At 38.6% G+C, this 12,500-nt stretch overlaps 1 protein-coding gene across 1 annotated transcript in view; it reads left to right on the top strand.

Annotated features, from left to right (window-relative positions):
• Positions 1–12,500, top strand: part of LOC113818002 (zinc finger protein on ecdysone puffs) — a gene marked incomplete in the record, with an annotated part of 38,626 nt that overhangs the window by 8,351 nt on the left and 17,775 nt on the right. The window contains 5 exon segments of the mRNA XM_070126703.1: positions 4,912–4,974; positions 5,403–5,654; positions 8,511–8,769; positions 9,269–9,343; positions 11,274–11,653. Coding sequence (XP_069982804.1) covers positions 4,913–4,974; positions 5,403–5,654; positions 8,511–8,769; positions 9,269–9,343; positions 11,274–11,653 — 1,028 coding nt within the window.

Raw genomic sequence — 12,500 nt, 5'->3', positions numbered from 1 at the left:
TAATTTGAGTGGCTTCCGGACCTACTAATACAACGAATATACGCTCGGTGCTTGCAGAAGGTAATGGAGTTCAATGCATTGCGTCAGGTTCGGCTCTAGATCCCCTGAGAGAGAGACAAAGAGAAGGAAAAAAGAAGCGAGGATTGTTTATCCCAAAAGTTGTGGGTGCGTCGCCCGGCATCAATAAGCCAATGCGATTTATTTCTCTTTGTGTCTCCGTCTTGGCGAGGTTTACCTACCGTCTTCCACGTTCCTCGTTTCTTTAGAGTAATTCCACGCCTTTTAACCTCTCTCTACATTTCCTAAACATCGTTGTTCTTTTCCTATTGTCATTGTTGTTGAATGGTTACCCCCAAACACCTCGTCTCTAGCTCACTTTATTTCGTCATAGGTTGTTTGTGGTGGAAGTTTCTCGTTGGCAATCTGTCATGCCGATACTGTGGCGAAGTTTGGTGTATTTGCAGGTTCGTTTTCTTTGTTTTTAGCAATTGAACTTGTCATGTTTTTAGTACGAGTGAATCTAACACGTAATTTGTGCTGTTCGCTGTATCTTATCAGTAGTGACTAATGTATCGGCACCAACTGTTGATAGCAGTGTTTAATATCGAAAATAAATGAATTGAGATGCTGAGATGGTGTTTTATCTAACTGTAGGAAATGGGTGTTATAATGGTCAGTTGTTTTTTGTTGGGGAATGTGACTCACTGAAAATATCCAGAATTTTTATTGTTTAATGCTATTAGAAGGAATGTGATGTTCATTTTCTTGTTAAACTCTGTTTCTGATAGCAACCCAACCCCCCCTCCATTCAACAGGTTTGTAAGGCCTATGGAAATCATGGTTTTGTGTGGGAAGAGAGTACCATTGTTTGAAATATATGACTTCAGCGCTCACCTGAACTTGTATTTTGTTACAATTTACTCACCTACATGGTTTCCTGTGTACATAATGATTGCAGTTATTTCTGTACCACATAGCACTACGGCATTGAAAGTTGTCAAACATCCTCCACACATTCTCGAAGGTTAGGACCAAGTTTGGTTCCTTGAATTGATTATAAACCACCTGGGTGTGTCATCAATGCTTAACTTGTACTGCAGCCAATACAGCAATTACACATCTTTCTGATGCAAGAACAGGCTATGAACCGCTTCAATAAGCAAACTGTAACAGGAACCCAACGTCAAAATTTACGGGAATTAACACATTCCAAACATCTTAAAAAATGTATTGACCAATAAACCAGCCTAATCTAACAATTTAAGTTGCCGTGACTAGGTGTGCCCGAGCAGACCTAGGGGAGGGTTGATGGAGGGGCTCTGTCCCCCAACACCCCCCTGGGAAACATTCTCTTCACCTTGGTATGAACGGCATTCATACTGTGAAATGATAAACCAAATACCTTTTTGTCTGGAAATGTCAAACTTTCATTTGCTTCATTCTACTGTCTGGATTGCTATGATTTTAATTCAGGGGAGGGATGGGGGGCTTGCCCCCCATCAACCCTCCCCTCGGGCAGTGCCCGAAGGGCACGCCTAGTCACGGCAATTTATATTGATATATTAGGTTGGTTGGTTTATTGGTCAATACGTTTTTGTGGGTTGGAACGTGTGAATTCCCGTAGATTTTTGCCGAAATGTGGGTTGGGTTCCCGTAGATTTTTTGATTTATTTCGCGTAAGTCCGTAAACTTTCAAAGATGGCGGTTACATCCGTAGAGTTTCATTGGCCGATTTTAAGCGCTTTTTGTGCTAGTTTTACGCATTTTTGATCGTTATTCTTCTTATTTAAGCTTGTTTTACCCCGTAATTTCCCTGATATACTTCATGCCCTCCCCTGCTAACGGGACTATCAAATCAAGATCGTCGATGGAGAAATGGTACTCGATCTCCTGAACGATTCATTCGCAAAAGAAACAACGCCGAAAATCGATGAAATCATAGGATTTCATGCAGAAAAACATCATTTTTTTCGACTTAGGCTCTGCGAGGGTGCGTCGCGGTCTTCAACAATTACCATTTTTTTTTTTCTTCTTATTCTTTTTTTTGGGGGGGAGGTATTAAATAACCCAGAATCAATGCAACACTGGATATGCAACATTTCTCACTGGTTACTTGTGGAGTGGCTGGCTTTGAACTGTCAAACCTCGCAGCCAGCGACTGAAAGTCTGAAACGTACAATGCTCATATCACTAAATAAGCATATAGATATATCTTGAAACACAAAAATTAAGTATTATAACTTTAATAAAAGACTTTAAAAGTATAAATGTGTTGTAGTAAAAAAAAAAAAAAAAAAAAAAAAAAAAAAAAAAAAAAAAAGTATGAGATTATTACCTTTACATAAACTAAGACACTTTTCATTTATGGCATAAGGTGTGAAAACCGAAAATAAAGGAGATACATGACAGAGAAGAGAGAATATCGACCCATCTTTTTCAAAAATTGTTCTTTGCCTTGTTTACATCAGGAATGTTTACAATACTATGACCTCTTCACTCATTCCTGCGATCTGTCAACTAATTTGTGTATTAGTACATGCTTGTGAAGACGATTTTGTTAATTTCAATGTCTGATTTTCCTAATTCATGTATTTTAGGCATTACTTTGTTTTTGATAAAAAAAAAAATGTGTTTTTTGATAGTTGTACACTATTTACAAAAACCTAATGTGAATTTACACTTTCCAAAACGACTTTCAAGACTTCGTGATTGCCATTCTTTCACAAAGCAATGGTTAGGAATGTTTTGTTTTCAGTATTTTCAATTCCGGGTTCTCTATAAAACAACATAGTGCTATGCAGAAGAAATAGACCTTAGTAACTATAGCAGCTTGATGTGTGAGCCCGTAAAATGCCCCAAATTGCTGGAAATAGTGATTAGAAACCAAGCCATCCAGAAGTAAAGGAAAGTTCGGTGTCTTGAGATATAAAGGTGTTTGGTTTATTCTTTAAGGTATGCATGTGAAGACATAGTTTGTGGGGATGGAGCCCCTGGGTACGGAAAGATTTTGGTTCATGTGGTGATGTTTGTGGATTCCCCGAAGTGCCTCGAAGATTGTTGGCTGGCTTAAAAGGGACTGGGTCTTAAAGGGGTACAGTTATCATCATGAAATTGTTAACACTACTTTCACTTATTTCCAGCACAGGTCACTTGCGATGGAAAACTATAAGGTTCATGTATATTCAATTAGATTTTAAGGATTTCTTTATAGTATGAACTCAGTCATCAGAGGCTAACAAATCCCCACCTCCACATCACAAAATATATTTTACAAGCTGAGTTGCCGTGACTGGGCATGCCTGTCAAAGCGGAGTGTTGATAGGGGGCTGTTCCCCAACTCACCCTGGCAAGCATTTTTTTCACCTTGGTATGCACAGTAAGATAGAGTTGAAACTAGGGAGTGCCAAATGGTCTTCGGCTCTGAAAGGAGCTTTGCAAAATCTTTTCCCTTTGTAGCTTTACTGTTCATGTCTGCGGATTATAGCTTGTATCAACAACCACAAATTTTTGTATGCCCATATCACGTATAACCAATTTAATGAAAAAATGTATGATTCAAATAGTGAATGATATTGGATAATGAATAATTTTAGATGAGAATATAAAATTACATAATTAGTACCAAGTAATTTACAGCTAGATCATATGGAAATGCAATTTCTGTTAAACTCACAAGTAGAGTAGGGGGGCAATATTTTTTTGATACAGTACATCGAGGATAAGAGCATGCCAGAAGAATGCTGTGGTACTGATTGCATGTTTTTTAGTCTTATTGGAAGCGATATAATAAATACTTACCGATATCCATTTGAGGGATTTCTCATTATGTGTCATGAATATGGATCAGAAAAATACAACAACAAATAACTGTACACAATAGGAATACATTATGAAACAGTATTATGTGGAACAGAGTCCTAACATACATTGGTTTGCCTAAGCATATAGTCTATACTCATTCTTTCAATAATACTGGTTAATTGTTACATTGTGGATGACCTAAGCCACCAGTCAGCCCTCCCAAAGGGCAGACCCAGTCATGGCAATTTAAAGAATTACAGTAATAACAAAGAAGAGTAAAACCTACATTTTTATTAAAGTTGAGACAAAATAGAAATGCGAGTGTCATGTTCTGAAACATTGTGTACTTATTTCTTACAGTACACAAGTTTGGAGGGGTGGCTGTGAGTTTGTGGCAGATGCAATGGGAATGAGGTTGTTATTCACATGTAGAAATTAGAGGATCATTACCTTTCTCATCTGCTATCTCATCTTCATTTTCACCAGATTTCTAGTAGAGGAATCAGGAATATATCCACTTTCTAGCTTCCATTTTTTAAAGTTCATGAAAAAAGGTCTTTCCAAAAGTAAGCTCAACAGTCCCTTAAGTGCTCATTTCAACTTGTTTGTTTACAACTTTCATTCATTTGATTATTTCTTGTCTTCTTGCCTAACATCAACACAATATGCTAATGCTTAGCTTTGGGTCTCATCATTCTTAAAAATTTGGCAGAGGGGAGGGTAATGATAATCTGTTTGTGGAAAATTTTGGCCGAAAGCCAGCTTGACAAGGTTTCACCCTGAGATATTGTTACAAAGTGGCAAATGACTAGGACACCTTGCCATGAGTACACAAAGATTTTGAAAGGAGACTAGTGACTCTCTAAACCAGGTGAATATGGGTTTTAAAAGTGTGTAGCTGGAGGAAACTTGCCAAAGAGGACCAGAATTACTTCCTCACACTCCATAATTCTATTAACCAAGAGAGAGAGAGAAAGAGTGCGAGTGCGAGTGAGTCTACACACTTTTTGAGAATCTGTGTTCACGTGAGTCAGCTGAGATTGAAAGTCAAAAGTGTCATAGGAATCCTTACTTATATTGGTTATTAAAAACCATTTTTCATTCTTACAGGATGCCAGGATATTACCATGAGGACCAGTTTGGGTCAGGGGGTGGCGGCAGCAGCCGTTACAGGTAAGGCCGTTTTCCTATTCCTTTGTAGCTTATGTCTGTGATGACAACTGCAGCATTGAGCTGATGTCATTCAGTGGATTGAAATATAGTTTCCTTTCCAGTTATAGATGTTCTGAACTGTTAGTGGTCTACTTTGGCTTCTTTTGAAACTAAGATTTAAAGGACTGTTTTGTAAAATGCTGTTACGATTTGACTGCCCTTGTCAAGCTAGTTACCAAAGCATTAGTATTAGATACTTTAAATATATAATATTCATAAATTTGTGAAATGTTCTTTTATTAACCAGTGAAAATCTGTATAACCCCTGATTCCAGTAAAGATCCTTAAAAATAAGTGTGAAATCCCCTGGCACACAGTTCAAATCACTTCCAAGCCTAAGTCATCTGGGGTATTGTGATACTAATTCCTTCTTTTCCTGCTTGTTGTAGAAGTGGGAGCAACAGAGGTGGCAGAGCCAGTGGTGGCTATGGTCGAGGGGGCGGAGGTGGGGCCAGTGGAGGAGGTGGAAGCTACAGTCGCGGGAACTACAGCCGTGGAGGAGTGAGCAACCACAACCCACACTATAGTGGAGGTGGCAGTTACAGCAGCAACAGGCACCATGGAGGGGGCAGCCACAGTGGCACTGGTGGATATGGGGACGGGGGCTATGGACGCACAGGCCATGCTTCTAGCCAGGGCAGGTATGTTCTGTCTGTGTTCAGATTTTTTGTAATTTTTTTTCTTCTCTTTATAAAGTTTTGAGTCTTCATTTATAATGTATGCCTCTTCTCCTTTCTCTTTCTCCTTAACATTTTTCTCTATAAAGTTGTAGTCTCAGGGTGGAATTTATTTGTGTGGTGCAGTTACACAAGTCTGTCTGTGTGCTGGTCATGCAGTGTTAGCTCACAAGTATGGTATGCAGTATGTTGAAGTGTACTATTCATATATAAAATATTTGATTCATGTAATATTGTTGTGGCAACATTGCATATATATAGAAGTATTGATATGCAGATGAGAAAGGATTTTGAATAATACATTTTCATAAAAGATATTCATATTAGATGTTACATTATATTAGTGGTCTCGCTTTTATGCATATTTTTATCTGCTTATAAGTTGACATAGTTAGAGATATAACAAACAAGAATATGAATGTAAAGGTAATGTACAATAAATAACATGGTTAGAAATATATTATGAAGAAGTTGAAAATCTGAAAAATAAGTTGTTACCAAACTTTATACTGTTGAAATGTCGTATCTGATATTTTCAGTCACTTTTTATTCAATAAATGGTTTGTCTAAGTTCTTTTTAATAATACTATCTCTGCTGAAAACTAATTAAAGGGAGCCCAGATATTCCTAGCATTGCATCCTGGGAAAGTTTGTGAGTTACAAGGGATATGTTTGTGAAAGTCACCAGAGTGACCTTGCTATATGTGCTTGTAATAGCTGCGCACAAAATCTGTTGTATATTTGATTTTGCTACTTCTCATAATGGGAGCCCTTGGCGCTATAATTGAATCTGCATCGGGGTGCACTTAGTCAGTTGCTCAAATAGTGAGGCTAAAAAGAGGCTTTGTCTATTTTGAGAAGCTTTTTCTCTAGCATCACCAGCCATGGTCAAACAAGTGCACAACTGAGAGAGGGCTCAATCACACAAGACATAAAGATTTTATTTTGTCATGAGTAGGTGAATGGGTCCCAGTGAGTCTAGCATTCTCACTCAGATTTGTACAAGTAAAATTGTGAAAAATTATGTATGTGTATATACATTATATATCATAGAAGAGGGCAACACCATTAGCTTTATAATGTACACATAGCTCTCAAGGTATATAGTGATACAAGAACAAATTTACCCACTTCTTTCTGTGGGCTTATGTCATGCTATCATTATTGTTTACTATGCAGACTTGAAGCTATGTGGCAAAAAATTAGCACTTGGTACCTCATAATATTTTCTGTGAACTTTATTAGTGCATTATATGAAATAGAAACAAATGTGCCAGTTACAGGTATCTTGATCAATAAACTAATTATAAAACTGTATAAGATGGCAATTGCTGAAGTTGCTGGTAGTTCAAGCCACAGATTTTAGTAGCTAAGGAGTGAACATGCTATATTGCCAGGTCTGACTGAATGAAAAGTTCTTGCATATTGCTTTGCATAGTGATTTGCTATTGTACCTATGTGTAGCCAGGTGCTAGAATTGTAAAGCTATTCCAGGAAGAACTGGACAAGATAGAAAGGGAGAATAACTTGTAGTGGGCCTGTCATCACAGTACCCTCTCCCCCTCAACAATCTCGGAGTAACTAGGATGCTGGACCCAGTACAGTTGTATAGAAATCTTTCAACATGCAGATGTATCATAAGAATGCCACAAGATACTAAGATCCAGTTGTACACTTTTGTGTTCAGTTAGGGGGGGGGGTTGGCCTGAATCTCAAAACAGATCACAAAATTACTGCTGTTTCTTTGGTAATTTATAAAGAACTATAAAGCAAAAAAAGAGGAGGGAGTGCAATCATTGCCATTCATAAATACCATTCATTAATTTTATGTATCATTCTAACTGATTTTCTGAAACTTGTTTGTGATTTTTAAAAATTATGATGTTAATATTGTAAAGAAACAACTCCATAAGATAGAACTGAATACCACAATGATTTCAGTTAACCAAATTGATTTGGGTAACCCATGCTCTATGGTTTGCTTAATTATCTGGCAACCAGGAGAGGCTTGTTTTGACACATTGGCTGTCTTGTTAGTTAGAATGGCAAGTTTGATATATGACACATTGTATTGCTTGTTTTCCTATCCTCTTGTCTTTTAATACCAGAAGTTAAAAAAAAAAAAAAAAAAAAAATCCTGCAAGCCAGCCATACACCTGCATCATTGTTGAAGTCAGCTACGACATCACTACATGATATCCATAGTGCAAATAGGTTGTATATGACATCACTGCATGTCATTTGTAGAATTTTGCCGTGGCATCATTGTATGCCATCTTCCCTGAAGAAGTGAAGGCATTGATAGCACCAGAAAAACAAGGTTCAGAAATTATCCAGAGCAAAAATATACACAAAATGGTACACAGTGATGGGCTAAAGGGCATTCTGCGTTATATTGCTTATGTATAAGTTGCCAACACATCATGACATACACATGCGGAAGTCAAGATTGAATTTTCCCCTGAATCCGTATGTCTGACCAGAATGGTGCAGTTAACTCAGTAAAGAAATCTGGCCAAAGTTCTGATGTCAGTTTTTTTCCTGTCATTGAAAATGTTTTCATTTAAAATGCATGGTAGTATTAGTCTTAAATGTTATGTAAAGAGTTGTTTGTAGTATATATTTTTTTGTTAGTTTATGTAGTTTGTTTTCATGTTTTTAATTTTCATTTATTTTTTTTGTTTTGTTTTACAATAGTTGGTATATTTTGTTGATATTTTGTTTTTATCTGCTTATGTTTGAGAATATACACTGAAACCACCATAGAACCAATTTAAACAAGTGTGCCTAAACCCCCCCAACTTTGCATATTGATTGCAGATCTCCAAACAGGTACAGCGGTGGCATGAACTCAGGCAGCATGATGGTAAACCCTTGGGAAAGCGGCATGGTGCCCACAGCTGGGGGAGGCAGCGGAGGCAACGGGCTTCTGCCAACACCTGGAGGTTCAGGGGGTAGCATTGTGGGGGGTGGGGGAGGGGGCACGTCCAACCTGCTGGGTTCCCTTAGCCAGCTCAGCCAGATGGGCAATAACGAATCCAAACTGGCGCTCAACATACTCAATGCCGTGCTGTCGTCGGTAAGTGTGGTTTTCGTCTTTGTTGCATGCATGGTCAGATTTTTATAGTGGAACCCTTTATTTTTTGTTTTTTGTTTTATTTGATTTGTCAGTTTATGATTTTACAGAGGATTACCTTAATAGTATAGATTGATAGTTACAAAATATTTCCGATGTACTGTCTTGCAAAGTTTCAGAGTAAGTGCTGAATCTGTGCACCAAATTTGGAAACTGCATAGGAACGGCTGGAAAATTTTGCATTGGTAGATACACTTGTCTATTAAGGTTACACACCAATTGAAATTTGAGAAAACGATTGAATTTTTTGCTTCTCAGGTTTAGCAGTGCCAACATCTCGAACCAGTCTGACATTTTCTGTACCATGAACGTTCACAACTTTCTTACACTTTATCTAATTGTAAAACTAAAATATAACTAGATTAAGAGGGTAATTTTAAGAGGTCTGATATTTTAGACCTCTATATAGCAGACCAAACAACGGCATTATTCTCCACGTCAGGGTTCCTCGCTAGTGGACGGGCGTGACAGCCGTGATTATGGCCCTCCCGCCAACAAAATGCGTCGCATGGACAGGGTAAGTAGATATTCTTTTCAAACACAATACCTGTTTGTGTTGTTCTTAGCCTCGCTGTTGTAAGTAGTGACCAGGAGACATTTCAGTCAATTAAAAGACAATCCCAAAGTTGAAACCAATGGTGAACCATAGTTGAAAATTGGCAGAGGATTATGAGAAATTTACGAGGGGTCTCTGCAAAGAATGAGGTTGCACAGGAAAGGCAGTTCAGTACTTCATTTTTTCCTTAGTTTTGTTTTTTCCCCCCCTGTATTTGCATAGTGAAGACCAATGGCATTTAACGTGTTGTGTGATTCCCGCGAACGACTTTGTCAAAGTGTTTTGGTCTCCCTTTATGCATTATAGGTTTGAAATGAAAGATGTAACTATTACTATGATACTGAATTTCTCCCTCTCTCAAAATATATAGTCACCATTTATTTTTTTATTGATATTTTTGAGGATTCCCTCCCTCCCCACTTTTTTTCCTTTAGCTTTTATGCTACTCTGTGTAACATAAAAGTATAATTTTCCTTTGGTAACAATATTGCAAAAAATGACTGATTTTCAAGTGCATAATTCTTTATCCATATTTATTTATGGATGAAATAATATAAATGAGATTAGAGAGTATATCAGAATAACATAGACCTTTAAAAGAAACAAGATAAGACTTCAGGTAGACGACGGTAGCCATCCAGTTATTGCTGCATTTTGATGCAAAATATTAAGTAAAAGACAAAGTGATACATTACAGCAGTTTTCACAGTTTAGCTAACTTGCTTTGCGAGAGGAATACTATTTTCTTATTTACTCTTTTCCTGCACATAATGGAACAAAGCAATTTTTTCAAGGGAAACATATAAAACTCAATCTGTCTAAAACCCTCTCTGAATTTATTTCAATGAAGAGCACTCCTCTTTAACAGGTCTCGTTTTTGACTACATGTGCATGTCACAAAAACAACTTATTTTGATGGGCAATTAGATTATTACATAATACTTTTTGGTGCAGGAACGTTTACGGATCTTCATGTCTCCTTTAACCAAAATGCAATGTAATTTAAACCAAAGAATTACAAAAAAAAGGATTTGCATACATCACACACTATTTCACCACTGGTCTTAATTCTGTGAAATAACATATGGCCAAGACCCACTTCTTGTGTAACCATATGTAATACTTTGGGAATGTATTTTAATGGTTTCACCCTTCATTTTTGACATAAAGAAAGAGATTTCAGATGGCCATTCCCCTTCCACAGGAAGATATAATGACTCACTGGTTATAATACCTAAGGTTAGGATATTCAGTCATGAAAAAAGTATACATGGTGTGTACACACATTTCTTCCTAACAGTCTAGCCCTTATGATTGGGTTTTTACACTAAAGAGCAATACCACTTGTGGTGCTGTTTAAACTTCTCCAGCCTCTGTAGGTTGGCAGGATATAAGTGGTGTTTTCTTCAAAAAACAGAATTTTGTCAAAGCAGTACTGGGGCTACAGACTATTTGGGACAACTTAAAAGCCCAGGGTTCACTACAGCATGTAGATGCTGGCATTGCTGGATTGCATTGCATCTCTAATGCTGTTCTTCTCTTCAGCTGACATCTGTAAATCCTTCCAGAAGCGAAGGTTGACAGAGCAATGGTCATAAATGATTAATTTTTTATGATTCTTTTAGGATTGTGTGAAAATTTATAAGAAGTACAAACTAAAGGACCATTCTCTAGTAAGGTTAAAGGGTAACCTGAAATTAAAAGCTTGTGGTACTTGGCCTTCTCTTGCTAGGTCATGCCTTTGGCTCCTCACAGGTCAACAGGCTGACCAGTGTACCTGAAGGACTCACAAATGGTTCCTGGAATTACCAGTGGGGTTTTCCCATGGCAAGGGTGAGAATATAGGGCTGTATTTGTTGTGTGGTGACTGAGTGGTGAGTGTCTCCCACAGGGTGGGGGGAATGACGACCGTCGTGGGCGGGCTCGTTCCCCCCAAATGCGTCCTCCACCCTCACGCAAGTTGCCCCAACGGGAACATCACTTCAGCCCCCGACGTGCCTGGGATGAGTCGCCCCACAGTCGCAGGGGTCGCCATGTCTCTGGCCCAGCTGGACTTCCAATGATGAATGACTACCAGCTTAGGAAAAAGGTCAAGGCCAGGAAGGGAAAGCCCAGGCCTGATGCTAAGGATAATAAGGCCCCTGCCAAGGACCAGGAGAAGGGGAAGGATGAAACAGCTTCAACAACAGCAGCAGAAACAGCAGCAGGTGTCCAGGAGGGAGTCAAAGCTGAGGGTGATGGTACCCCAGCTGCAGCTGGCCCCAACAAGAGGTAAGCTCCCAACCCAGTGTGCTGCCCGCACTTGCCTCTGTCAAACCTGTACCTTACAGGTGTACCTTGGCCGAGAGAGGCCCATGGGCTGGCCCCAGCAAGCGGCCAATATTGTATGCAGGTAATCCCTGCTGTGCCATTGTGACAAAGGTTGAGCCGGTGGAGCTGCCTTGTGGCCCTTGGTAATCAGGTGATGTACTCACATCTTTCATGAGTCATAGCTACAGGACATGCTCTATCATAGAAAAACCAGCAGTTTGTTTTGATTCTCTAGAGACAAATTTAATTTTTTGTCTATTGATGCAGTACCATAAGGCATGAAGTAATCTAAAAGCAGGTAAATGACTTTTGCCAAAATACTTGCGAGAATACTGGTCATGCCAAGCTCGTGGGTGACTCCAAGGGATGGTTCTCATTGCTGTTGTGCTCCCTTGCTGTGACCATAAAATGCAGCCGCAAGGCTCTGGGTATATTTTAGTAGTCATGCCTACTCTGTGTACCCATTGATTGCTGACCATACCAGCTCAGACCAAACTGCAGGAATATTGTTTATGATAGCTGCATTACCAAAACACATTGAAATATGGTTGTATAGAATTGGATGCACCATTTACTTTCAGACAACTCTCAGGTAGTGTATGGATACATCCTAATTCTCCTATAAAGTGTCTCATATGTTGCAGTAGCAGATATTTTGGGAACCTATTTTCAACACTTAACCTTTGTGAATTTGGTTAAAATTTTCTTCTTTGATTTCATTGCCAATCAAAGAAAGTCTTGTAACTTACCCGTAATTAGGTCCTATTTCTTAATCAATATTTTTTTTCTTTCTCACTTTCTCTTATGT

Source organism: Penaeus vannamei, chromosome 10 (genome assembly GCF_042767895.1).
Source record: "Penaeus vannamei isolate JL-2024 chromosome 10, ASM4276789v1, whole genome shotgun sequence".
NCBI classification, from domain to species: domain Eukaryota; kingdom Metazoa; phylum Arthropoda; class Malacostraca; order Decapoda; family Penaeidae; genus Penaeus; species Penaeus vannamei.
Note: the sequence above shows the minus strand (reverse complement) of the source record. Positions and strands in the feature narration are given on the sequence as shown.